The 26,633-nt window shown below is 50.4% G+C and overlaps 7 protein-coding genes across 7 annotated transcripts; 5 read left to right on the top strand and 2 right to left on the bottom strand.

Moving 5' to 3' along the window:
• Positions 1–1,326: 1,326 nt before the first annotated feature.
• Positions 1,327–2,642, bottom strand: HO133_002014 (uncharacterized protein; the record flags this gene model as incomplete). Its single annotated transcript, XM_037292942.1, has 5 exons — positions 1,327–1,486; positions 1,543–1,898; positions 2,045–2,108; positions 2,170–2,230; positions 2,324–2,642. The coding sequence occupies 5 exons, from the start codon at positions 2,640–2,642 to the stop codon at positions 1,327–1,329; spliced, it is 960 nt and encodes a 319-aa protein (XP_037150595.1).
• A 2,034-nt stretch (positions 2,643–4,676) lies between these two features.
• Positions 4,677–6,367, top strand: HO133_002013 (uncharacterized protein; the record flags this gene model as incomplete). Its single annotated transcript, XM_037292941.1, has 3 exons — positions 4,677–4,864; positions 4,917–6,187; positions 6,270–6,367. The coding sequence occupies 3 exons, from the start codon at positions 4,677–4,679 to the stop codon at positions 6,365–6,367; spliced, it is 1,557 nt and encodes a 518-aa protein (XP_037150594.1).
• Positions 6,368–8,716: 2,349 nt separating this feature from the next.
• HO133_002012 (uncharacterized protein) lies at positions 8,717–10,076 on the top strand (the record flags this gene model as incomplete). Its single annotated transcript, XM_037292940.1, has 7 exons — positions 8,717–8,792; positions 8,855–8,898; positions 8,956–9,084; positions 9,134–9,242; positions 9,296–9,527; positions 9,591–9,936; positions 10,008–10,076. 7 exons carry the CDS (start codon positions 8,717–8,719, stop codon positions 10,074–10,076), a joined length of 1,005 nt encoding a protein of 334 aa, XP_037150593.1.
• A 393-nt stretch (positions 10,077–10,469) lies between these two features.
• On the top strand, positions 10,470–12,113 carry HO133_002011 (uncharacterized protein; the record flags this gene model as incomplete). The annotated part of the gene is made up of 3 exons (XM_037292939.1): positions 10,470–10,922; positions 10,977–11,055; positions 11,224–12,113. 3 exons carry the CDS (start codon positions 10,470–10,472, stop codon positions 12,111–12,113), a joined length of 1,422 nt encoding a protein of 473 aa, XP_037150592.1.
• Positions 12,114–14,236: 2,123 nt separating this feature from the next.
• HO133_002010 (uncharacterized protein) lies at positions 14,237–17,744 on the bottom strand (the record flags this gene model as incomplete). The annotated part of the gene is made up of 7 exons (XM_037292938.1): positions 14,237–14,681; positions 15,062–15,073; positions 15,130–15,139; positions 15,197–16,272; positions 16,332–16,857; positions 17,047–17,579; positions 17,644–17,744. The coding sequence occupies 7 exons, from the start codon at positions 17,742–17,744 to the stop codon at positions 14,237–14,239; spliced, it is 2,703 nt and encodes a 900-aa protein (XP_037150591.1).
• A 1,098-nt stretch (positions 17,745–18,842) lies between these two features.
• On the top strand, positions 18,843–19,747 carry HO133_002009 (uncharacterized protein; the record flags this gene model as incomplete). The annotated part of the gene is made up of 3 exons (XM_037292937.1): positions 18,843–19,091; positions 19,143–19,243; positions 19,294–19,747. 3 exons carry the CDS (start codon positions 18,843–18,845, stop codon positions 19,745–19,747), a joined length of 804 nt encoding a protein of 267 aa, XP_037150590.1.
• A 983-nt stretch (positions 19,748–20,730) lies between these two features.
• HO133_002008 (uncharacterized protein) lies at positions 20,731–22,572 on the top strand (the record flags this gene model as incomplete). The annotated part of the gene is made up of 1 exon (XM_037292936.1): positions 20,731–22,572. The coding sequence occupies one exon, from the start codon at positions 20,731–20,733 to the stop codon at positions 22,570–22,572; it is 1,842 nt and encodes a 613-aa protein (XP_037150589.1).
• Positions 22,573–26,633: the final 4,061 nt, after the last annotated feature.

The raw sequence follows: 26,633 nt of genomic DNA, 5'->3' as shown, positions 1-26,633 counted from the left end.
AACTGACCCACACCCCACTCCCATCCCTTCAACCTCATACCCCGCGTCGAACGTATCCGTCCATCCTCTTACCACACTCTCCGCTGCTTTCATCGCCCAATCTTCTACAAAGTCCCAGGGGACCGCTGTGCCGAAGCCAGTCATCGTAAGTTGGAGTGCCCCTTGGATTATCGTGAAAACCATTGCCGGGCGTTTGGTCTGCGGCCACATGATGGATGCCGAGTGTGAGATCGTAGTGTAGAAAGTGTGAAGAGCCACGGCACCGACGCGGACGGGGAGGATCTCGTAGTTGGGGCCGCGCTGGAGGAACTTGAAAGCGATGTGGCCTGGTGGGGCCGTACCCAGGGTTCTGACGTATGCCTTGGGCATGGCTCCCACCTTACCAAGTCGGCGAAAATGAATACTCGAAGGGAAAGGAAATTCTGCGGTATCTAACGGCCTGGGAACGAAGGCAGCTGCTTCGGAGACCCTGTGGGTGGGACTGGCGAACGAGACTTGAACAACGGAGATTAAAATCATGACAGCCGCAAGAAAAACGTGACAGGATGACAACATCATGTCAACTGCAAACACGTGCATTCGGTAAGCATGCCATGCTGTATCATGTAGACATCAAATTCTCCGCTACCTTGTCCGGGTTTGTCCGTCGTGACCTGAGCGAATTCGGGACCAATCTTTAGGAACAAACGAGCTCGGGATTGACAAGCTAGTCTTGTTTCCTCTTCATGATCAGCAGAGAAATGCAAAGGCTTGGTTGCCGTCCGCCTGCCGAAATCGGCTCAATCAAGAGCTCTGGGGGGCATTCGTCCGGATTGAGGCTTTGGATTAAAATTGACGCTCACGGTTTCTATCAAGAACGCAGGGCAAGGAGTGTCAGCAATTGGTGGCTTGGGAATCTGATCGACAACCATTGGCACTGTTGTACCTTGCGCATAGTCGCTGCCTGGCGGCTCGCGATCCGTCAGACGAGCTAAGTGCGTGGCACGATTACGAGAGTTTGCTGCGGAGATCATTTAGAGGCGCGGAACGCTCTGGTTGAAGTTGGGCTCGGCGAATGCAGAGAAGGAAGTTGACTGTGCTGCGTCATAAGGTTTTTGTAGCAAAAGACATGGATAGATTGAGGGTTCGTTGGATATGTGCAAAAATGTTTCGCACTTGATGGATATGAAATCCAGTCTGGACTTCGTCTGCTAGGCGCAGTGAATGTGGATATGGGTATATCATGCTGTTCTGTGATATTCGCTGCCTACGAGTTTATCCTTTAGTGGTATCTGGGCGCCTCTATTGTCACTCTGTCTCGTCTAAAACAAATTTTCACTCTCGTCGTCATACACTCTGCTGCGTAGTCGACATCCCGGGCTCCGCCTTCTCAGTGAAGGCATCCGAGGTAGCGGTGACGTCGGTTTCATAAGTGTTTGCATCTGAGCGTCCGAATATCGGTCCAGGATGTGCAATCACAAGCGAGTAGACAGCAAGAACGATCATTCTGTACCCGTTGGTCGTTAGATTCGTCGCGCGTCGACGGACGAGAGCAGCACTCACACTCCCTCAAGCCCAATGAATAGCGGCTCGTTATGGATCAACGGTCCATCATACCCATCACTCAGTTCATCAATCCTGTACGCGCATCGTATCAAGATGCAGATGATTGCTAATGACAAGCATGCCACGAATACCTTGAACCTCGTTGGCAAGGGCGTTTTCCGTTGCTGATCCCGTTGCGCCCTAATATAGCGGATCGTGAACTCTATACAGAGGGATATGAAGACGCAGAGCGTGAAGACTTGGAAGGAGAGACCCGCGATGGCGACGTCCACTGCGATTTTGCTACTTCCGGAGGAAACAGACGATAGGGCTCCACCGGCGGCTTGCAGGATTAGGGAGAGAATGTCGCAGGGCTATAGGAAGATTTCGCAATCAGTATTGCCTGTTCGGAGGTGTCTTTCAGGTTTTGAAACTTGTCCGCGAAGTGGATTCTCCCGATCCATGTCTCAAGGCTCAAATTTTTGCTCAAGGAGGAAAAGGGAACAGCGGAGGTACATACGATAAAGATCCAGTAATAAAGCTTTGGGGAGAAGCGTGCATGCTGGGGACCGAGGAAGATGATACTGTGGTATATCAATGTCAGCGTGAGACCTGGTTCGTGATTCTGAGATGAGGTGTACTGACATTTTCGACAAGGTCAGGTAGATGGCTGCTGAGTAGAATGCCGGACCAAGCGTGATACAGACTGTCGGGCGTTAGAAACCATTTCTCTCATCCCGCTTGAAAAGCAATTGACAATATACGCCAGCAGGGCAATGATGCGAGGCAAGCTACTCACTGATCTGGATCAAAAAGCCCGGAAACGAGAACGGGTTCTCCCACATCAGCACCCGCCCCCCGTACCCAATCAACTCACTGGCGCACCCCCAGAACATCGCAAACACAAAGGCCCACGTCCTGTACTTGATCCCCAGCCCCAGATGGATGACCAGTGCGATGGCGAAAAGCGCGATGAACACGCTGTTTGCGGCTAACGAAGGGCGGTACTCGTAGACGCCCACGCTCGCCGGACAGTACTGCGGACCGGGTGTCAGGGTGCAGTTTTCGTTTGGACCGTAGCTTATCAGGCCGTTGGGGTTGTGGCCGGCGTTGGCCATTGTTGCGGGATCTTTGGGCGGGAGATTAAGATGGAGCGGTGGTAAGGTAGTTGGGGACTGCTGATCTCTGACCTCTGGAACAACCAATTCTCTTTCCACCCCCCCAAGAAGCGGGTAGAAAGCAGACAGCAGCAAGACCGAAGTAGAAGAAGGTAAGAACGACTCAATTATATGTACATATATACAAAACGCTGAGGCAGACTCTACTTTGCGTGTTCGTAAGAGGAACCACTCCTATTTATACGGCGAGATGAGGACATTGCGGCTCGGTACTCTCAGGCTAGGGAGGTAGGTAGATTATGCCTTACTTTAAGAGGTCGACTTTGCGTAAGCGTTTTTAGCTTATTTTGACCTACCCTATCACAGCGGTCACAGCTGCGAGATGCACGCTAATATCCCCGCCGTCGCCGCTGGTACATCGGCTTGACAGCGGCCTCTAACGTGATGACCAATTGACATTGGCCCTTGATCGGCGCTAGCGTTGGTGAAGTTGTTTCTTGTTGTCGTATTCGTATCGTCGCTTGAGAGGATTGTTTGTATTTTGCATGGGCGTTCTGAACTGAGCAGTATCTATTCGATTATGCGACGCTTGTTGGGGAAAAGGCGGAAGGTGAGTCTGGCTACGTATGTCCTGGTCTATGTACCTGCCTAACTCGATTGCTTTCATCTATGAGTGTCCTGCTTCACATCGCATGCCTCACACGCTGCGGTATCGTCCACGCCAGCTTCTTGGCAGTCCTCTCACAATATGCAAACTTTGTGCTTTGCTGATACTTCGAAAGGTGCCCTTTCTACACTCCCCGGACGAGCCACAGCGAAGCTTCGACGACTGAGGAGAATGCTGACAAAATCTACCACCTGACGTTTCTATCATCTCTTGCACGATGCTGGTCGCTGAGCCTCGGGTACGGATTTTCCGCCAGCAGGCCTGACCGTGATACTGACAGTGGGCGTAGGCGTGTTCAGGATTGTCAACGGTATTTGGATGATGTGGCTGCGTGGAGTTCCGCATTCGTCGCATGCAATCCATCTCAAGGTGTCCTCGCATTCTGTTGCGTTTGTTCTGGGAAAAAGCCTCGACCTAGCCCGAAAAGCGCGCCGGACTGCCTTGTTGTTCTTGTCGGAGAATTTGGCGCAGAGTCGAGCAGGGAGCGGATGAGCGTAGACAGAGTTTCGTTGTCCATTTGGGATGATGAAATTAACGTGGAATCCTTCATCTCCGTGCCTTGCGCATGCGCTGGCTCGTCTTCTGAGTCTCCCTCCGTCTACGGTCGCATGTTTTTCATTCAACTTTCTCTGGAATTCTCGAATGGCTGTTCGTGACACACAACTCCGCGCACCGGCGTCACCAAAGCTCCGGTAATGGCTTTTCGCGCCTTGGCTTGAGTCCATGGATGTTGAACCGTTCTTTTCGTGCATTTCTCGCATTCCGCGTAACACTCGATGCCTGGATTTCGACCTCGGTACTTCTGGCGCCTTGCAAGTACTTTTTTGGTCGGTCGTTTGGGTCGACGGTCAGGTGGGATGGAAATGCATCCTCGTATTCAAGATAGTCGGGAGTTCTGGGGGGCCTGTCAACGAAGAGAACTTTCTAGATCGTCATCTCGAGGAGCAGCGATCCAGTGTCCGAGTATCAATTTCGTCTTCGGATATGTCGATTGACTTTCAGATTTTTCGCTACGACCGGATCACGTGACGTTGCCTCGGTTGATTCTCGGAGCATCGCACTTTCAAAAATTGGATTATAACATTCCTCAGAAAGATTGATCAGAAACACGGTATACTAGATTTATCGAAGACTTGCTACTATCCCAAAATCTTCTTGCGTTGTCGAGTTGGAGCTTGAAATCTGAAGTCTTCAGGTACACTGAACGCTGGGAACAAAGTATGAGTCAACCGAGGGATGACCGATGATGTGTGTTTCTTCCTTCCCCTTTTTCCTATAAAAAAACATAATGAACGTATGCTGTAGTGAATTCCCATAATTTACACCTGGGTTTCAAACTAGACATCAATTTTCCCTTCACTCTAGATATGGAATCAGATAGCGGCGCCTTGAACTTTCGGAAGGACTGGGTGGTGCAAAAATATGGCGGCACCTCCATTGGCAAATTTCCCAACGAGATCGCGAACATTATCTGCAGCGAACTCAAACGCAATCGTTTGGCAGTTGTTTGCTCTGCCCGTAGCTCTGGAATCAAAGCCGAAGGCACAACCACGAAGTAAGCACATCCACAGATCCTCCTACAAGCAGAAATCTTAAAACGTGCCCAGACTGCTCAAAGCCGCCGCGGAAGCAGCGAAAAGCAACCCTCCAGCCTATAAGTCCATCGTCACCAGTATTCTCGACGACCACATCCAAGCCGCCATCCCAAATCTTCGATCCCCGAACCTCCTTGCAAATCTCACCGTAGAGTTCGAGCGGGAAACCCGCGATCTCATGAAATACCTAACAGCAGCCGACACATTGGGAGAAGTCAGTCCGCGGACTTTAGACATAATCATCAGTAAAGGGGAAATCCTAAGCTGCTACTTCATCGCCTCACTTCTCCAAGATCGTGGATTAGACGCCTATGTGATTGATCTCTCCAGTATCCGGACTGTCGAAGCACCAACGGGTGACATCAACCAGGGTTTCTATGAAGATTACGCCGAAGCTCTGAGGCCCGTGTTCCTCGAGTCAGGCGACCGGATCCCCGTCGTAACCGGTTTCTTCGGCCCTGTGCCCGGCGGTCTACTGAGCCACGTCGGCCGAGGCTACACTGATCTCTGCGCCGCTCTTGTCGCTATCAGTCTCGGTGCATCCGAACTTCAAATTCTGAAAGAAGTAGAAGGCATTTACAGTGCCGATCCCAGGAAAGTGCCTACCGCACGACTACTCTCAACAATCACGCCATCCGAAGCTGCCGAGTTAACATTCTACGGATCTGAAGTCATACACCCGTTCACCATGGAACAAGTAATCCGCGAAAGCATCCCGATTCGAATAAGGAACGTGACGAATCCCAGCGGCACCGGGACAACGATCCTCCCAGACTCCTTGGAGGCCTCTGCTTCCAAGAATATCACCTCCGCGCGTCTTCCCACACCACCAGCATTCCGCTCCCGGAAATCCGGCATCAACGGCACGCTGACCAATCGTGCAAAACGCCCTACGGCCGTAACAGTGAAAAATCGCATCCTGGTCATAAATCTCCGCTCCAACAAACGGACCTCCTCGCGTGGTTTCTTGGAACGCACGTTTGCAATCCTAGACAAATGGCGGCTCTCCGTCGACCTGATTGCCAGCTCAGAAGTAAATGTCTCCCTGGCTTTCTACTGTCATCGTGAACTAGTCCGCGGAGACGGCGAGAGGAGACACATCGTAGATATCGATCTTCGGGGAGCTGTCGATGAAATGGCGCGCTTAGGAGCGGTGGGGCTGGTGGATGAGATGGCGATTGTGAGTCTGGTGGGCCAGGAGATGAAGAATATGGTGGGTATATCAGGGGCGATGCTTAGTGTGTTGGGGAAGCATAATATCAACATCGAAATGATCTCGCAGGGTACGGCCCTCTCCTCACCTTCTTTCCTACTCAATCGCATTCTTCTAGTTTGGTTCCTATGGCACTGACTAAATGCGAGCAGGAGCAAGCGAGATCAACATCTCCTGCGTGGTGGATCAGCGAGATGCGGATCGCGCTATGAGTATCATTCATACGAATCTCTTCACTTTCTTGGAGTGACTAAAGGGCGTAGGCGACTTTTGTCCTATGTGTCTTTCGGTCCATTGAGCTCCGATACAGCAGTGTCAAGAATGTTGTATGGTGTCATCCAGCAAATCTGATTCGCATTCGATGGGTATTTTAGGAATCTCGGCCGACGAATGGACTTGCATCAGGTGGTCTTGGCGAGGATCTGTATAGACGACCCCATTCTGGGTCTTTGGGATGTTCAGATGATCATTGAGATCTGGATTGGATGATCTAGGGATTGCGGAGATTATTTGGATACATTTAGCACTGTGACCGTGGATAGTGATCATCAAAAGCAATATAGATTTCCAATGTGATGTCATGTTTAAGAATCTTGCTACATGTCTCCGTCGTCGATATCTTAATCTCCCCGCCCAGTCCACGGCCTGCGACCAACGGCTGTCTGGTGGACCAGCAGGAGGGTGGCCTTCCCGGATTGGACGAGGTTAAAGACTTGTCGGTGGGATCCTAGATGTCAGTCGTTGTCGTTTTGGAAGACGTCTTATTGAGATGCCACCGACATCGCAGCTTTCTGTAACGCTCCTCAAAAATCTTCTGGTACAATGGTGTCGGTTTTTCATAAGCCATCCAAGGATCTCAAAGCACTTTGTCTCCTTGAAAAGATGTGCATCGCTTTCAATTCGACAATACACTTGGTATTGAATAGAGAAGAGAGATTTGGCGAGGCGGATAGCTGATCACAGAACCTTACCCAATCACGCATCTTCTCAGATACATCCTTGTATGGCGATTGGAATATCTCGGCCCTTCCGGTCTGAGTGCTTGTACCTTGACATCTCACCCAGACTTCCTCTACAAGCTAAGGTACGCGGGTAGATTTCAGATACCTCATTCTCACCGGCTAAATATGAGATTTAAGCGTAACGGCGTCAGAGAAGGTCACAGCTCGGCAGGGGTGAAAAAAAGTTCGGCAGGGGTGAGTAGATGCTAAGTATATGCACCTCATCCGGGGTGAAACGGATACACTCAGCATATGCCAGCACCTCATCGGGGGTGAAGAAAATTAAATTCAGTCCAGCGATTTTTACGTGTGCGAGATACGGGAAACTTGTCGAAATTTGGCCCCCACGCATCCCAGCCACCGTGTTTCCCAGCCACCTGATTTTATACTGTATTCAGGACCTGGCCCCGGAGAGGTTTTGGAGAATCAATCCGTCCGTTCTACGGAGGTCGGCACCAAAAGTCCTGGACAGCGCTAAAATACTTGGCACTCTTGGCATTCTTGGCACTTTCTGTATAGTTACATTTATTTAACGATAATGCTTTATATAATTACGTATATACTCATTAGCTCGCTCGACGGAGTTATATAATCGTATATCACCTTTCCTACGATCTTTTCTATACTCATTATTATCTTTAAAACGTATTATCTCCGTAATATATCTCGATATTCGCTCTATTTACTTTTAAATCCTCTTTTAACTTTTATAAGTAAGCTTATAATTTTAATAATACAGCTATTATCTTTCGACTTTCTTATAAATTTTTAATATATCTTTTCGAGTAATATAACGTTTTATTTATTATTAATAAGACTTAGTAAGTATTTAAATTCGAGTTTTATTATTAAAATTAATACTTTAAGTATTAAATATATTAATAAAAGATAATTAAGATAGAGAATAATAAGAAGATTTCTATTTATTATATTATATAAATAAGACTTATATATTAGAAGTCTTTATACTCTTTCTTTATTTCTCTATACTATAATTAATACTTTAATATTATTACTATTATATATTCTATTAATATCGCTATTATATATATACTTCGCATATATATACTTTATATATATGCACTTCGTATATATATACTACGTCGCTATTATATAGAGCACTGGTACTCATTAAAATAAAGAATAATGATGCTATCCATGAAATTTGGAAGTATACCAAGCACTCAGCCCTACCTGGACCCTTGTCTTGGCATGTCCAGGACTTTTGGTGCCGACCTCCGTACACATTACATACCTGATATTTTAACAGATTACGGAGATTGAGGCATATGCTTAGTATATGCCTTGACCCCCCTAAAGTGTCGACATTATTTTCGACCCGGCCCGAGTTCATCCGGGGTGAAACGGATACGTTCAGCATATGCTATAGGTTCATCCGGGGTGAAGTGAGCATATGCTGAAGCTTCACCCCTGCCGAACTTTTTTTCACCCCTGCCGAGCTGTTAAACCTTCTTCGGATACGCTTCCTTGTCGCTAGTATTCTGATCACATTTCCTATAAATTGTTGATCACCCTCCTTAATTCAGGACGATTCATTCATATTTACAAGCCAAGTTTGAACTCCTGGACGCCTCAAGATGACATCTCCAACTTCGCTTTTGGCTTTGCTGAGATCTCGTACCACCGTTGATTGTGACACTCTTGACGTTGATGGTAAGCCTTCGAGGTACACAGATCGTGACTGCACATCACCGCTGACAACTTTTCTCATTCAGTGGCGACATCTCTTGGGCCATTCCAAGATTGCACCTCGAATCAGGTACCTTCACTGCAGGTAACACGGGGAGCATGTCGTGACTAACGCATGTGTTTGCAGGCGATTGCATTCAATGAGCTTCAAGAAAGCCAGCATGAAGCGCTACTCCAAAGCTCCATTGATCTTGCTAGGAAATTGGCTGGAGATTTTGAAAAAGTTTCGCTCACGGAGCTGGCCATAGAGATATCTGTATGTCTGAATCTCCTTCTTCTTGGCCGCAACTTGACCGATAGGCCAGATGGTCAGCTTGTCACTGCGAATGGCGCCTCATGTCAAAGGTTTCGTTCATGTCCAGACGAATCCGTCTTACTCATACTCGACATCGAAGACAATCGAGAACGCCCGGCGTAAGCAGCAGCATCCGGATACGCATAAGACGGACAGCTGAGTCTGGAGACAGGCATACTTGATTTATTTAAGCACATTGATCGTGACTTCGACACGTCTCGGGTCTGCCTCAAGGTTCCAAGTACGTGGGAGGGTCTACAGGCTTGTCGTACGCTTCAGGCGACTGGTATCACTACGCTAGCGACCACACTGTTCACTTTGGCTCAAGCTGCTCTGGCTGGAAACGTTGGCTGTCATTATATTGCACCCTATCTCAATGAACTGAGGGTTCAGACCGAACCAGGGTAGGCAATGACTTGTACCGTTCGCTCCGCAAGCACTGGGCTGTCTCTAAGAAACGAGTACAGATACAAAGGAGACGCTCCGCTCTTCGAGCTCTGTGTTGCAGCTCAAACATACTACAAACACCACAGTCTCTCCACCAAAGTACTCCCGGCGAGCTTGACATCTATCGACGAGATTATGCTCCTCGCAGGCGTCGACCACATCACCATCGCTCCCAAACTCCTCCGTGAACTTGCTTCTACCAAAGTAGACCCATCGTATATCGCCAACTTGCCGTCGTTGTTCGATGAGGTCAAGACAATTGCAGATAAGATACCGCCGAAGCTTGCTTTCGCCGATAACGAAGACGCTTTTCGGTTGGCCATGACCAGGGATTCGAATGGTGGGAATGAGGGAAAATTGATTCAGGTACGCCGAGAACAGCGAACCAATTCGCTTCCTGGGGAGAGGACCTTGAGCTGATGGAAAAACACCATCAGGCTATCAACATATTCTGTGACGTGCAATTGAAGATGGAAGCAATGATGAGGGAGCGTGGGACGGTGTGAGGCCACATGGTCAATTTGAAGACAAAGGTTTGAGAAGCTCGGACATTATGGCCGCGAGATACACGACAGTCAGTGACGACGAGTACATAGACGTCATGGGTTTTATAGTCCTCAAAAAAGCGTGCTTGATTGATATGGAGCCACCAACGTCCTCCTGTTCAATAACACCGCTCGAATCAAAATGCTTTCAAATTTGCAACCACTTCTACTGCTATCAGTCGTAGAATTATCTTATCGGTGACTGGTATAATCGTAGAAAAGTAGGAAACGTGTGCGCGCTGGATTTTAATTGGGACGATTCAAGAGTCATGACATCATCGCGCAGCAGAATTCTACGCGCCCAAAGCACCTTCACAACGTCCAGTTGACTGGTCACTCCTTCGAACTGCAAACATGGCTAAGTCCAAGCCCATTGGTCTCAAGTGGAGGTCCAGCACCCTCTTCATCGTCAGCACCGTCGGCATCGGCTTGTTCACAGACCTTTTCTTGTACGGCCTCGTCGTTCCAATATTGCCCTTCATCCTACAAGACCGCGTCGATTTACCCCCCGATCAGATCCAGAGTCATGTCTCGGGCCTACTCGCAGCCTACGCAGGCGCCAGCGTGCTCTTCTCACCGCCGGCGGGAATCCTCGCGGACAGACTGCCTACGCGCCAATTGCCGTTCCTCGTCGGGCTGGTAGCCTTACTACTGGCCACACTGCTCCTTTTCCTGGGCCAGAATGTCGCCGTCTTGACCGTCGCGCGTGTCTTGCAAGGTATTAGCGCTGCTGTGGTGTGGACGATTGGGCTGGCTCTGGTGCTTGATACTGTCGGTCCGGAAAACCTGGGAAAGACGATCGGTTCCGTGCGTTGGCCGCTCACCATCCTACGAGATGTTCTCTCTGACTGATGCAACTAGATCTTTGGCTTCATCTCGATTGGCGAGTTGGCAGCTCCTGTTCTGGGAGGCATCATTTACAAATCTGCAGGCTATGGAGGTAAGGTTTTGCGTTTTCCACCTTCCTTCGGGAATTGTTACCTAAGTTATAAGCTACGTGGTTGCACGAGAAGGAATTTTTGTTTGCCCTCAATTTTCGCAGACCTCAAAAGATCTCTGGAAGTTCTCTTCATCTGAAAAATGAAAGCCTGACTCCTTATTCGCGCAGGTGTATTCGGACTAGGCTTCGCCATCCTAGCCCTCGATTTTATCATGAGAATTCTGATCATCGAGAAGAAGACTGCTGCCAAATATGAGGACGAAGAAGAGGAAGCATCAAATGGCCATGCCGCGCAGCCAGAGCAAGATGCCGAGGATGGGGACGAAGAGACCGAGGAGGATCCGCTCATCCGAAAAGAACAAAGCCAAGAATACAAGATCCCGCTCGATCAACCGAAAGCGATACGCTCATTCCCAATCCTGTACTGCCTAAAAGACCCACGACTTCTCACCGCCCTTTTGTTGGCCTTTGTGCAAGCAACCTTATTGGCAACCTTCGACGCTACGATCCCAACAGAAGCTCAAGAGCTTTTCAACTTCGACTCTCTAAGCGCCGGGCTCCTCTTCATTGCATTGGTCCTGCCTTACCTAGTGCTTGGGCCCGTCGCAGGGTGGGCCGTCGATCGCTATGGCCCTAAGCCTGCCGCGGTCATTGGCTTCGGATACCTCGTGCCTGTCCTGATTCTGCTCCGGCTGGTCCGTTCGGGCGGGAAGTCTCAAATCATTGTGTACTGCGCTTTGCTTGCACTTTGCGGGCTTGGCATGGGGGTCATCGGATCGCCTTCTATTGTTGAGGCGTCTTATGTCGTTGGGATGTACGACAAGTCTAACCCCGACCTCTTCGGCGCCAATGGACCTTACGCTCAGCTCTACGGTATCAATTCGATGGTTTTCAGCGCTGGATTGACCGTTGGGCCACTCATTAGCGGATCACTAAAGGACGCTGCCGGGTACGGAAACATGAACCTGGTGGTGGCCGCTTTGTGTTTGCTCACGGCTATCTTGTCTTTCATCTATGTGGGTGGAAAGCCTGCCATGTTGAAGAAGAGACGTGGGTAGGTAGGCCCTGGTGTGTACCAGATAGCTCTACGGGATTTCGAGAGCGACAAGGCAAGCTAACAACTACACCTGCTGAAATATTCAGCTCCGCAGGGACCAATAGCTTGGCCCGAAGCTCCTGTGCTCAAACAGACAGAGCATGCATCAGCAGCCTTGGCGCATGGAAAGCCGGTAAAAAGCTCGCAACTCAGCACCATCACATTCATGGAGTGCGCTAATGACTTTCAACCTTACAATAACTGTTAGCATAATGATACAATGGTAAGATGAACGCCCCGTCCACGTTGAAATGTGAATCGATTCTTGATGCATCAGACTACCTACCGCACGACAAATTCGATGCAAACTTTCTCTCTTTAACATTCTCTTCCACTTCCGACCCAAACACTTTCAAACAAAGTCATTTGCATCTTTTCCCTCTCAACAATCCCCCGAAACCACGTGTGTGGATCAACCCTTCGGAAACGTCATCTCAACCTGCGTTTCGCATAAAAAGAGTGCAAATCGTCACAGTTTCCCGTCCACACCTGCGCACGACCCCAGCACCAATATCGCGTCCAATTTCCCTGCACGTCGCCATCTGCAGTGAGCGCTTAAAGCGTGAATCACCCACCTTGTGTCCTCACTTTGTCATTACTTACAATCAAAACATGACGCCCCCAATCGCGTTTGAACGACGTCAACTACCCTCCAGACACCCACACCATGAACGCAGCATCTTGCGCTCAGTCTCCTCATGCCGCTCTTCCCAATCGCCGACCCAATTCTTGCATTCATGCTCCCTCCATCCCTCCACCCCTCCACACCCTCCACCCAACCTCGCCCCAGCACTAACAACACCCACCCGCTATCCAGCCCCATCTCCTTTCCCATCTCCAACGCCGCCCTGAAACTGACCTTCACCCACTTTGGCGCCTTGATCCCCGCTCCCGAACTAAATTCCGCCCTCAACGGCGCGCGCCCTGCTCGATATATGACGCCACGTGCTCTCGGAGCCTGCCTCGCCCATCGCCTCGAACCGGTTCCAGTACATCTCGTCCAGCACTTACGTCTACATCAACCTCATCACACACCGCAGGAAGCGCCCCACCTACATGCAGTTGAGCCAGCTGCTGTACGGGCTTGTCGAGTTCACGGTACGCGATGAGCATCAGCAAGTGCTGATTTTCGAGATCGCTATCGATCAGGGCCGGGTCGGCTTTGGGACGGTCCTTGTGCGGCGAGCGATAGTGGGATCGAGGTCGATTTTGTCGGGGGCGGGGAGGGGACGGGGAACGGGAATGTGATCCTGGAAAATGATAACAGCAACAGCAACACAGCTCTCCCACGCCTACCGGCAACCAACGCCATCTTCTTCTCCTCGCTCTCAGTCCCTTCCCTTCCCCATCCCCGCCTCCCCCATCCCGCTCTACTTCCAGCACTCTTGGCCGACCCCGATCTCGCCCCCCTAACCTCGCCGCCCCCCCTCACGTGCGCCCTGCGCCGGCATCCGCAGCGCCCGTCCTCGGCAGCGCCCGGGAGCGCGGGAGGGACATTACCCAGGCCGCGGAAGCGACGTCGGCATCCGGGTCGTGAGGGATGGCGGATTCGCGCAGGTCCGTTGCAGGGGCTGTTGGGGTTCGCGACGAAGGATCCCGGGGGGAGAATGCGAGGGCGTGGGGGTTTAGGATCTGTGGAAATGATGTGGGTGGCGTGGGGGATGGGATCGTCGGGTAGTTTCCCAGGAGTGGGGTGGGTGTGGAGTGGGAAAAAGGGGGTGGGGGAGAAGGCCTGCGAGTGGGGTTTTTTGGGGAGTGGTCGGGTCGGAAGTGAAGGGGGCTGGTGGAGCACGAATACGTGCGCTGATAACTGTGGCGACTTGAAAGAGTTGTGGAATCTCAGTCCGTCTTTTTCGGACTGCACGAGGAAGCCCGGAGTTCGGGTTTTGTATAGAGAGTCGCTGGTGAAGTCGCCTGTGCGGCAATTACGTGGCTTTTGACGAGAATACGTGGGATTCTATGCATGGTAGCCGTGATGCGGTCTATTGCCCTCCGGGCATCATTGGGGATGACGGCTTGAGAGAGTGAATAATAATTCCATTGTCTCGCATCTTCTTGCAAGGTCACTTCACTTGACAAACCCACCTAGCGCTTGGCAGCGACGTGCGTAGTCCCATTGCCCACCCCAACGCCTACCGTCTCAGCTTCCTCACCAATACCAGGCACACACTCCCCATTGATATAAACAAACACCTTATCCCTTGGCCCTACCGTCCTCCTCCCCCCAAATCGATGCGTCACACTCGTACACTCCCTCGCCAGGTCCCACGCCGCGATGTACGCTGCCTGTGGTTCAAACTCGTCCGCTTCCCCTGGGTCTATGTTCAGAGATATCCAGCAGGATCGGTAGTGGTAGTCGGCCGGGAGTCGGAAGCCAGATCCGGGGTCTCGGGAGAAGATGACGGCGGTGAAGGCGTCGATGTTTCGGAGGATGCCGGCGGCGGCGCGCTCGCAGTCCCGGAAGTGCGCGGGATAGATCCAGATGCGAGGGTGGGGTGGGTCCCAGCAAGATGAGGGGGTGGTGGTGAGGCTAGGGGGAGATGAAGTGAGTTTGGGGGGTGGTGAATGGGTTGGTGGGGTTGCAGTCTGCGATGGGAGTGTGGCGGAGAGGGTACAAGGGAGAAATGTGAGTAGTAGATATGGAGCCAGCATGCTGGTGTTTGTTTTTGGTGAATATTGAGGTCGATGTGTGAACGGCGACTGCATAGGTTCCCGTAGACATGTACTTGGTATCTGCGATTGTGGGTATGACTAGACATTATTCTCAGACACAGAGGTCTGTGCGAATCGTTGTCGCATGTCGCTTGGGCGACTGGCGTGGACATTGCCGGCATGAGATTAGAGCCGAGCTCGAGATGTGTGGCCAAACGCGGAGCAGCCATGTTTAACTGGGAGAGGAATTCATCTCACCGGACAGGCTTGCTAATTGATCATATTATTATTACTGATGCGTAGCTCCAATGACGGTAACGAGGTACCGTATTGGGCCTGGAGAGATGGACTAGAAAAAGCCGCCGCGTGTTCTTCGCTCCCCCTCGCGACTACTGGCGCTGCTCGGTAATTGCGATTTCGGTGTTCCAGGTGGTACTGCAATCTCGACGTTTGTCGACAGAGAGCTCAAAGAAGGGTGCTCACGCATCTGCCTCTCTACGGGCTCCTGTAGTATCATGATCTCGACGTCGGTCGAGGACAAGCTCAAAAGCGAAGGCTCCTGTCGGCGGTGGGGGACCTCCCAGCTCATATCGTAATCCTTCCATATCATGTCGAGTGACGTTTCTGGAGGGGCAGTTCCGGAATCAGAAAAGGTGGTAGAGGTCCTGCTTGACTGGTCATGATTGAAATTCGTTGTTGAAAAACGACTAGAAGAGCTGGTCTTTGTAGGCGAGACTTGTGTGCTATCTGAATTCGGAATCGATGGCAGAGCTCGGTTCAAGTACTCTAACGTCCGCTGAGGCGACGTTCGTAATGGTCTGTCTAGATTCAGGGACTTGAGTATTGGTGACGATGATATCACAGTTTCAACGCAAGGGGACTCTTTCAGTGTCCCGGAGCTGTTGCTACTCTCCCCCAAAATGTCAGTCTTGACAATAATTGCGTTTTTATTCCGATCACTCTGCCTGTGGACAGTAGAGGCCGCAATGGATGTGTGCCTAGTTCCAAGTTCGCACAGTGGTGCAGGTGCAGGAGATTGAGGCATTTCTGAGATTTCGTTGCCAGACCCTGACGGCGAATTCCCATCCAGAAGCTCCACTTTACCGCTATCAGGGAGCTCTCTTTGCTGATACAAGCTGTTGCTGTCGATCTCGTGTAGTGCGGAAATGTTCGCGGGCTTGACTTCCTGTGAGAGCATTGGAGATCCTGTGATCTGGCTCATACCGTTCTTTGGAGAGGATTTGCGTAGCCTTTTTCGCGTAAAATAGACCAGGAAGACAATGAGAATGAGCAACGCTGTGGCTCCAACGCTCAATCCTATGATAGAGTTGCGACTGAGGCGACTATGTGACTTTGGCGTGGGAGGGGGATCTGCTGAGGGGATGGCGATTATGTTTTCGGCAAGGCCGTCGTCAAACCTAGCCTGCGAAACTGAGAAGTTAGAGTGCTCGTAATTGGTGATTAGATATCTGACATACGTTGGTCAGCTTTCTCAACTGGTACGGATCTGATGCTATGATATACGTACGCTTCTTGCAGAAATGTCCGACCAAGAGTGTACTGAGTCTCGTTCGTGGCTCTTTGTAGCGGGAAATAACGAGTCGCGTTTAATACCGAGGCTACCATCGGATATGAAGAAAGAAGATCGAAACTTGCGTACGGCAAGACAATATCAACAGTAGGTCCACCCGTCTGCGAATTGGCGACCTGGAACGTAAAATTAGGATTCCTTGCGGTCAGACTCTGATGAAGTGTGTCATTAATATAATACATCTCCATAGTATCATTCCATGTCAGATCGAACGCTTCTTCAAATGCTTGACATGATTCGAGAGGGAGATAGATGTAAGGAAAAGTTGAGTCGATGAAAGTCAGGATCGACGAAGGAAGCAAAGATATTGGGGAACCGTTCGCAGCGGTCGAAGTTATTGATTGCAGACCAACGACCAAGTCTCGAGAGATGTCTGGAGCGAGGTCGAAAGGGACATTGTTTGGGACTAGCCGCGACTGGTCGTAGCCTCCAAATGTCAAGCTTCCAAAGACGCCCTTCAAGCCTGTTAAGAGTCAGCAATGAGCACAAAATGGCGACTTTAGCCACGTCCGGACAACTTTTTATTCAGAATCCCCTCCGGATATTGCGCATATTGCTCGTCTCCATAAGCAGTAGTCGGAAGTGCAGAGAAAGCTCTCGTAAAGATCGTACCATAACTTTGGATAAGCCGACTTGAAATAAATACACTCACGGTAGTTTGCTCCAGCAGTATAGGCCCAAGACAGACTTGGAATTAGGTTCTGGCTCTTCATCGTGGTTAAGAAGCTCGAATGCGGAACCGTGCCGGTCAGATTGCTTTGATCATGCGAAGCCGTGAAATTCGTCGGCTGATCCCCCAAGCCAAATAGGCCAGTATAGAAATCGTACGACTCCAAGCCAGCGACCACTTGACCTTGTAGAATTGGTCCCCTGGTAGCATTATTGAGTCCCAAAGCTACGGTATCGAGTCCGTAGGTTGCAGGGTCATTGTAGCCAAGATTGAGCTCTAACCCCAGAGAGTAGTTGCCCAACGCGGACCAGGTGTTTGATCCTGACGTATCAAACAGCTCACCGCGAGATTGCGAGCATGTCAACAAGGAAGTGATGCCGGGTGTGTTGGGAAGGCATCCTCCGGGAAGGACGACCCAGGTGGCTTCGCCGGCGGTAGAGATGAGCACCCGGACAGTTTGCTCTGGATTCCCGACCCGCAAGGCGAAGGAAGACCAAAGGCCATCGTCGCCATCCCTTTGACAATAGGTAAAGCGTCAGTGGTGGGGAACATGGGTAAGGTACTCTGGTTATATCTTACCAGTATTGCGATGGAGGCCAAGAGACCGGAGCCGGAGTGGACGACGGCCCGGGGGCTCTGGGTACTAAATTTAGCGCTGATGTTGTCGTCATCCTCATCATAAGGCTGAGTTGGTAAGGCTTTGAAGGCCAACATGCACATGTTCAACTCTCTTCACGTCTTCATCCTTTCTACACGACTTGGAATTGAGGATAAGAGCATTGATGAATGTCAGACTTCTTCGATATATTAGAACGTGTCTTGGGAAGGACAGCGAACTAAATTCTGATCCTGCAAAGAAAGTTTCTGCGTTGGTTGGAAACACAGCCCTCCTCCGCTCCCCATTTCGTTTCATCTTGAATCCTTCTGCAAGTCCCCGTGAGGCACGACCACGCCCCCGCTCCCCAAATAAGTTGGACATTCACATCCTCGTTACTTTGAGCTAAGGATAGGTGCGCATCAGCTGTGCAACACATTCGCCATCTGCCTTGCCACCTCTAAGCATCAGAAGGAGGGGGAGGGGGGGTGGGTCCCTTGAAGATATAGCTTTGGCTCCGTTGTCTTCTGGTCCGGTCGGAATGCCGAGCGTTACTTCCCCTGTCTTCTATACATCAGGTGCTTCCGTTACACGAAGTACTATTGAGGCTCAGCATCTGCCCCCGGCTCCTCGGCCACGTCTCTTGATTCCGGCAGTCAGACACCAACCAATCCGCATTCGCCAAAGGCGCCTCCTCAAATGCAACACAGTTTCAGAAAATGCCTGCTTTCGCTCCCATTGCAACATTGCAAAATTACAACACCCCCTTTCACATTTGTCGTGCCACTTGGAGACGCAATGAGCAAAGTGATCAATAGATAATTCAAAGGCTGACCGCATTCTCTCCTTAATGGCAGGCCGCAATGCATTCTTTTTGGGCGTATGGATAGTCCTTTTCTACACGTCCGATCCCGCAGGACCTTGGCGAGGGCCCGAAGGCAGTCCTTGCTCATCTCTTCTGCGTGTAGACCACTTGGGTGAGAGGCCGAGGACGATATGCTATGCCTGTTTAATTTCCCATTTATCTTGGACGCTCATATCGAATCTCTCCTTATCAGCCAGTGCTCTGTCGCGGATACTTGCATATATTCCAACTCCTTCCTGATCATTAATTGAAAGTTGTTTTCCTCACGCCACCTTCTTTCTCACACGTAGTAGTGTTGAAACAGGTGTAGGCCGTGCAATGAAATTACCCAGCTTTGTGGTGCTAGCTTGCATCGCTGCCCTATCATGTGCGCCCACATGTTCTGCGTCCCCCAAAGATCGAGAGGCTAGGCGACCTCCCCTGGCTCAACGTATCGGTGCACGAGATTTTGTCAATCTCTCATTCCCACTCACCGAAGCACCTCTACTGGAACCTTCTATCACTGTGCCTAACGGGTCGCCTACACCAACCTGCCAAACGTACTCCCCATGCAACTTATTCTACCAAGTCAGTCACACAGCTCTTCTACCATCCATCCAGTCGTACTGACTGGTCCAGTGGGTGACCATCTTTTACTGGCCAACTGAACCGCAGAACACGGCGTGCCTGGCTTTATTGCCCAGTCCTCCAACCTCGGCTAATCCTTCTGGAATCCCTGTGTACGTTGTTCCCTCTGCACCGTGATCAGCAAGTTGAATAATGATTGTAGAATGTCCCCGAGTATATATGCGGTCTTCCCATCCATCATGGCTAGTGACGGTTGTAACCAAATTGGCCAAGGCTATGGCCCTATCACAACATCATTCGCGCCTGGCGAGCTGTCGACCATAGACATTGACGGTGATTCAACCAACGTCTTCAATTTCGCCGATCTCCCATGCGGTCCCTCTACGATGGAAGTACGTCCTGGAACACCATACGCGCCTTCTATAGCCCTTCCATCTTTCATTCGGGACCTGGACCCGGCTTTCGCCACCTGCATACCAGGCCGGAATCAAGGGGTCGATCCCCCAATCGCATGTACCGCCGATGGTGGACCTCAAGGCCCTGGTTCTCCTGGCGGGGGTCATCCTCGCCGAGATCTTGGGGCGCACGCGCATCCTCATACAGCACCGTGGGCTGCAACAAAGACAGCTGGACCTATGCATAAGGGTCTGCTATAGTGTCGGATACTCTATGGTGTCAACAGGCATTTGCAAAATGTCTTTGTTTTCAACGAGAAGCGCAGTCTCTGGTTTGCGCAATGGCAGATCCACGTTGATGGTTTTTGGAAGCAACTCTGAATGGCTCGATTAAGCGCTGATGATACCAATGTCGTTGAGACAGACGAATTTTTATGATACTTAGTCCGATATAGTCGACGGCTTATTGGCAGGCTAACCTAACCTTCCATACTTCACACATACCACACGAAACGAGAGGTTGCAAATTTGGTACATGGGTTCTTTCGAAAGAGTCACATGGTCAGTTTTGAAAACTTCCCAATTCATGACCCCTCATCCTATGGGCCTCTGCCTGCGCAACTTGAGCGATTGGGGCAGATGATGACTATCCACGTAAGCACCGTACTGCCCCTTGACGGACGAAGCAGGCACCATCACGAACGATCCGATAGTAAGCGAGCCATTTTCTCCTGGTCAGCCTCGCGTATTCAACAACCTCTTCTTCCGTGAGGCGTTCCAAGAATCCAGCACGCCAATTGAAGAGAATGTCTCCTTTCATCAGGCGTCCCGTCTGTCCAGCGTGGTGGTGTGTCCCTCGGAATCCGTCAGCAAAAGCTCAGCCTAATCAAGGCAGAAAAAGCGGCCACGCTTCTCAGAAGGACGACTATGTTGCATTTCATTCCGTGTCCGCGTGGTCGATGTACTAAAAAAGAGTCGAACATCCAATAAAAAGTTTACTTCTGTCATGCCTCGGGGGTCCGAGGATGTGCGGGATGAAAAGATCCTGCGTCAGACTCCCAAGAACATCACGCGCTGACAATGCAGTGCCACTATTTTCAGCTTTCAACTACCTACAAGAATTCAGTCAACAGTCTCGAAGAATATAAAAGGCCTGTAGTTCGCTGGTATACTATGACTAAATAAGAGCTCAACGTCTCAGACCTTGGTCAACTTACCTAGACTTTTAAAACTCACCCTCGATTATGAATTCCAATCCATATGCAAGCATGAATTCCAACCAAGATTATTCATCCATACGCACGCTCATTAGGTCCAACGAGAACCCTAATGCCATCGTCCTCCCCCCATCTTCAGAGCCTGCCGAGTACAATACCAATTACGTCTTCTACTGGAATAGCGTCGGTCTTGATCTCGTCAGACTTGTGACTTCAATAGAGGGAAATACGAACAATCCGCCGCCCGCCGCACCACAAAATGGACCGCCGTCCGCCGCGAGATCTCTCGGTATCTTGCATCTCGCCATTAACGATGCTTACTTTGCAATCAACCCAGACAAGAAAGGCGCCAACACTACTTATCTGACACCCAACAGCACGAACCCGAAAGCTGTGCTCCCTGCTCTTGACGGTGCAACGGATGCACGTCTCGCCGTCGCAGGAGCTGCAAACACTGTACTCATTACGCTTTTCACGACAGCCAGTGGTACCGTCCCGTTTGCTACAACCGATATGCTCACCCAATTCCTAAATAACGCGGTCTCGAATTTCCCCAATCTAGACACTTTATCCTCAAGTTATCAATTCGGCGTTGCAGTTGGAAATGCAATGCTCAATTTTCTCAACAACGGGTTTTTTGGCCAAGACTCTTACCGTCCCACTCCTGGGTTGTACAAGTTCGGCGATGACCCCACCAACCCAGTGAGAATTGTCCCCGTGAACCCAAACGACCCCGACGGACCACAGCGAGCAATTCGCTTCTATCAGGCCCCCTTCTACGGCATGACCGCTCAACGCGTGGCGGTTCAAGGACAGGTAAACGGCAAATTCGACGAGCACCTCATCGCGGACCCACCCGTGGGTTTTGGCACCAACGACCCAGATGAGTACTACTCTGCGTTCAATGACATCTACCGTGAAGGTGGTCGATTCGATTTGAACTCCACAAAGCGCACGCCCTCACAGACGGTGACGGGTTTCACCTGGGCCTACGATGGCTCGAATCTGCTCGGCACGCCTCCTCGTGTCTTCAACCAATGTCTTCGCAACATCGCTTGGCAGAGAAAAGTCGCGGGGCCAACGGACGAAGCGACCAACGCAGATTTCGTGCGTGTCTTTGCTCTCTTCAACACCGCACTGGCCGACGCGGGAATCTTCGCCTGGCAAGAGAAATACTGCTTCGAGTTCTGGCGTCCCTTGTCCGGCGTCCGTTTCGATCCGACTTCCGCGGCAGACCCCTTCTGGTTCACAGAGGGTGCTCCGGACACCAACAGCAACCACTTCAACTTCAAGCCCCCCTTCCCGTCCTACCCCTCCGGCCACGCCACTTTCTCCGGTGCCTCTTTCCAAATCCTCCGCTTGTACTACAAGAGACGTGACAACCTTCCCTTCGCCGACGACGCCCCCGATGACATCTCCTTCGACTTGATCTCCGACGAACTCAACGGCATCAGCCGCGACCTCTACAACGACTACATCCCATCCCAGCCCATCACCGACCAGCTCGGCAACGTCCGCACGTTGGTTCCCCGCCATTTCGACAGCGTCTGGGACGCCATGTTCGACGCAGCCCTCAGCCGCGTCTTCCTAGGCGTCCACTGGCGCTTCGACGCTTTTGCGTCCAAGGACATCCTCGTGTCCACAAATGTCAATCCCAATGGCACGAGCCAGTATAAGAATGCTAAAGACATCAGATACGTGACCACGGGTCCCAGGCGCGATAGGCCTGGTCAGCAGTTCCCGATTGGCGGTGTCCCGTTGGGAATCGGTATTGCGAATGATATCTTTGAGAGCAATCTCAAACCTACGCCTACGGACTTGCAGCCTGATGGCAGGCACAAGTGCGGTGATCCTAAGAAATTGGGTTAGGCGCCCATGGGGAAGTGGGGGCCATGGGGGCCGTGGAGGCTGTGCAGGAGATTGTGGTGTGGTGGGGGTGAAAAGTGCGGATTATGTAACACAGGCCCTTCCTTTACGTTTTCTTTGCTGCAGAAGGTGGACGAATACAAGCAATGCGGGAGGAATTTCGGAGGAGTTGCTGATTTGAATAAAAATAGCGATGGTCTGTCTAACATCGTCGCTCCTTCATCTCTTATGTTCTCCCTCGCTTGAGGAGCTGTACAACGCGTCTGGGTCTAAGGAAAGTGTTGGATTAAGTACTGGCGATTTCGGTATAACGGACTGTTCCTTCGTTCTCTTCTTGCTTCGAAATTGTACGGTACGATGCTTTGTAACTTTAAAATAAATTGGATTATGGACTTAGGCTTTCTGTATCACATGCATTAAAGCCTAAAACTCCCACAGATCTATTTCCTACAGAGATCTCTGCAGAAACACACTGACAACGGCGGTTACGTACACATAGCAGACCTGCGCTTCCTCGTACCATCCATACGTAGCGTTGATAGCTTCCAACAGCTCGGCTCTGCCGGTCTTTCCAAGGCAGATACTGTCTACTTACAATTTTCCCGCGGCTGCCCGCACACTGCACCGAGTGATCTTTGCGTGCACGGCTAGTTCCTTTGACCAAGTCGGAAATTGCCGAAATCCCCAACCCTTCTGTCTTAGTCAGACATCGATGGACTGCTGAGGCTGAGGCTGAAGCTGATACGGGATTACTCCCTGTCCTGGAATGAGATGCGTTCGTCCGCCGGGTGTGGGAGAAGATGGCACAATCTGGGATATCATCTGGCGGGTACTTTGTGGAGCTTGAGAGTGGACTTGATGAGGAGGCGTGTGTTCGAGGATGGAATGTAGCGACGAGCGTGCCAAGCCTGGTGAGATCCGCTAAGTTCAATGGGGCTACTAGTAGACGGGATTTCTCCAACTAAAGTCCAGCTTTTCAGGGGTTCCTCAAATCCTATCGCTTCCTACTCTTCCGTCAAGTTTCTGATCTTTCAAAGTCCAAGGAATCTGCTAAGCTGACTGTTGACCTGTACATCTCAGTCTGAGTTCGAGGTAATGGCGTCGTTGTCCCCAGACTAAAGTGCTTCGATTTGCAGCCATGGGACAATGCTCATTGTGCTCGGCAGAACCTGGCCATCTTATTGATAAATCGTATTCTATCACCAATTATTATTTCTCCGCAATCTCGGTATCTCTAGCTTTAGGTCACTGCATAAGACGGTGTCGGGCATTGTGAGACCTTGTTACAAATTCGCCGACAGAAAGCCATACTCTTCGGAATGCCTATTGGCATGCGTGGAGTCTGTTAGAGACAAAAACAGACCTTCTGAAGACAAGAGGTGAAAGCTCACTTTCGCAGACATCAGCTTCTAGTGCGATACCGTTGCTTTCCTTCCACATATCAACGAATCCGATCTTTGAAGTCTGCTTGACAAATTACGACCCGCTTTTTGTCAATTCCGTGCCAACAACAATGACGACTACGACGCATGCTCAGTGGTCAGCACCAGCATCCCTGTCAATACAAAACAACCATTGGCCGCTTCTTGTACGTCCACAAAGTTGGTGGACAGTGACCCAGACCTTAACCGCTTCAAGATTCAGGAAGTAGATGTTGGATGTGTTTCTTTCCCACGGTCTCTTTTCCGATTTTATTGTGCGCATGGGAAGTAATGTAGAGTTCAGCGATTCTTTTGGGAAACCTCCTAGAGCTCAGTATGTAATCCTTTCTGATCCTTGTGACTGATGTATCTATGGCTACTGTTGATGTCACCGTAACTCCGACCAGTACCGTTACCACTTCTGACGGATTTGCTGCAAGTTCCAACTCACTCATCATTGGCCTCAAAAGCGCTGACTCTAAAATCATACAGTATGCCTCAGATAGCATGTACACCAAGAAGAAGAAGAAGAAGAAGAAGAAGAAGAAGAAGAAGCATAGAATTCCAGCAGTACAAGAGAAAGACGCTCTCGCTGCATGCGGTACTACGAACCCCAACGGGCTTCAGCACTCCGCTGGGACGAACCATCTACCACTGACTCCGAAAAGTGCTACCCCTCTGCAGTGACATGAGGCGTACTAATCGATATATTGACACGACGATTACACAGATCGTCACGGGCGCGACTTCCAGTAAGACTGGTACAGCTTCCATAGTGACAAAGACAATAGCCGCGACAATTCACTTCCTCGTCATGTGAGCACAAATCTCGCATCACACCTCCTTGACTGGTACCAACTTGCGGCCGTCCCATAGATCCGATGGGCAAGCACATCTCTACTCCATGTCTACTTTTCAAGAGGATGAACTTCAAAAGACTACACTGATGCCGGTGACTCTTGTACCTGCCTCGACCACCAATACTGTGACCACCTTGCTGGTGATCACTTCAAGCCTGACCTGCACGCTTACGTACATAAAACTCGCGGCATAATGAGATTCGCAGTGATTAGATTTCTCTTGCGTGTCTATTACTTCCCTTCAAGAACCACATGTTGACTTCGAATCATGCGCAGGACCACCAATAGCGGAACGGCAACGGTCTGCGCAGCCTGCAGCGACCAGAACCTCCTCGTACGTCTTTCTGACCTCTCAACCATCACCCTTGTACCAGAGCCAAGTCTTTTCCACCTTGACTATACAAGCAGAGCTAACCCGCAGCGCCATTCCAGACCACTTTATGCGGATACTACATCTCCGATGCGCCTTTCGCCTGCGTGCGCGGCCAAGACCCCTACACCACCCTCATGACCGACACCCTCTACGACTGCTGCGTAGCCTGATAACGAACAGCGACTGTGGCGGCGTATCATTCGATTCAAATTCAGGAAGGTGCCTACTTGATCAGCCTGGCGGCAGTTGCAATCCTAAATACATGGGGATCGCCTTTGATGTTAATGATGATACTTATATTGGGTGTACGGTCAGTAATAGTGTGGTAGTGTTTATCCGAATTGATCGGATAGGGAGGGATGTTAAGGTTGGTTAGATACGTAAGTCTTGAAATTCAGCCTTTCGGCATTTATCTTTGCCACGTAGTATAAGTAGCACTACTCATCCACGGAATAACAACAAACCATACACAATGTATCATAAGGAAGAGGAATCTTCGCGTACGAAAGCTTGAAGAATGGGCGGCATTGTGTCAAGCCTATGATCTGAAGCATTTCCGCTTCTTTCCAACTCCCGAGACTTGTTTTGCCATTGTTCCTCATCGGAAGAAGAAGTGCGCAGGAGGAAGCCGTGGCGTGGCAGTGGGATGTTCTTTTGATGCCTTCTACGACAAGTGATAATTTGCGGTGAAAAAGATACGACTAAGAGTTGACTGATGCTCACCTCGAAGCTGAACATGACAGGGTTCTTCCAACAGTGGATACCGGAACCCCACCTAAAGGCGTGGTCTTCTAGAATCCATCATGGCTCTCTGTGAGCCGAGTAGGCCGACTTTGTCACCCGCTTTTGGTCTTACTGGCTACGTGTCAAAATAAGGTTCCCAGCCCCCTCCCAGCCCCCTGTTGGAACAACCACCTATTTTGCATGGGGTACAAATACTGGCTCAGGGGAGTCCTGAGATACTACAATTGATGCAATCTACACATCACATACCTGAATTTTGGCACTCTGTTCACTTTGTCTTGCCACGATAGGCGAGTCCAAATCGACCGGACATCATGCAGATGTTCGACTTCTTTCCTTGATCAATGAAATCGAATCGCCGAGCACACATAATATCCATTCCGACGATATCAATAACATTGAATTCTGGCGAAGAGAACAACGGCTCAGGTAGGTACCGAGAAAGGCTCAAGGTTGTAGAGTCGATGAGCGAGCACATCAAGGAGAAGTGAGAACCGCGAATGGTATTGTCCGAATTATAGCGCTATCGCGTGCATCTCTCAAGGAGGCACATGGACATGCAGGAGGACATGACTAAGCCTTGTGCATATTCTTAGTATACTCTGAGTCAGCAGTCTGAGAACGATTGGACCCTTAACTGGCACTTCAAAAGTCTGGACAAGACCG

This window comes from Letharia lupina (genome assembly GCF_014066315.1).
Source record: "Letharia lupina isolate WasteWater1 chromosome Unknown contig_14, whole genome shotgun sequence".
Classification (NCBI taxonomy): Eukaryota; Fungi; Ascomycota; class Lecanoromycetes; order Lecanorales; family Parmeliaceae; genus Letharia; species Letharia lupina.
This window is presented reverse-complemented; position numbering and strand designations above follow the sequence as displayed.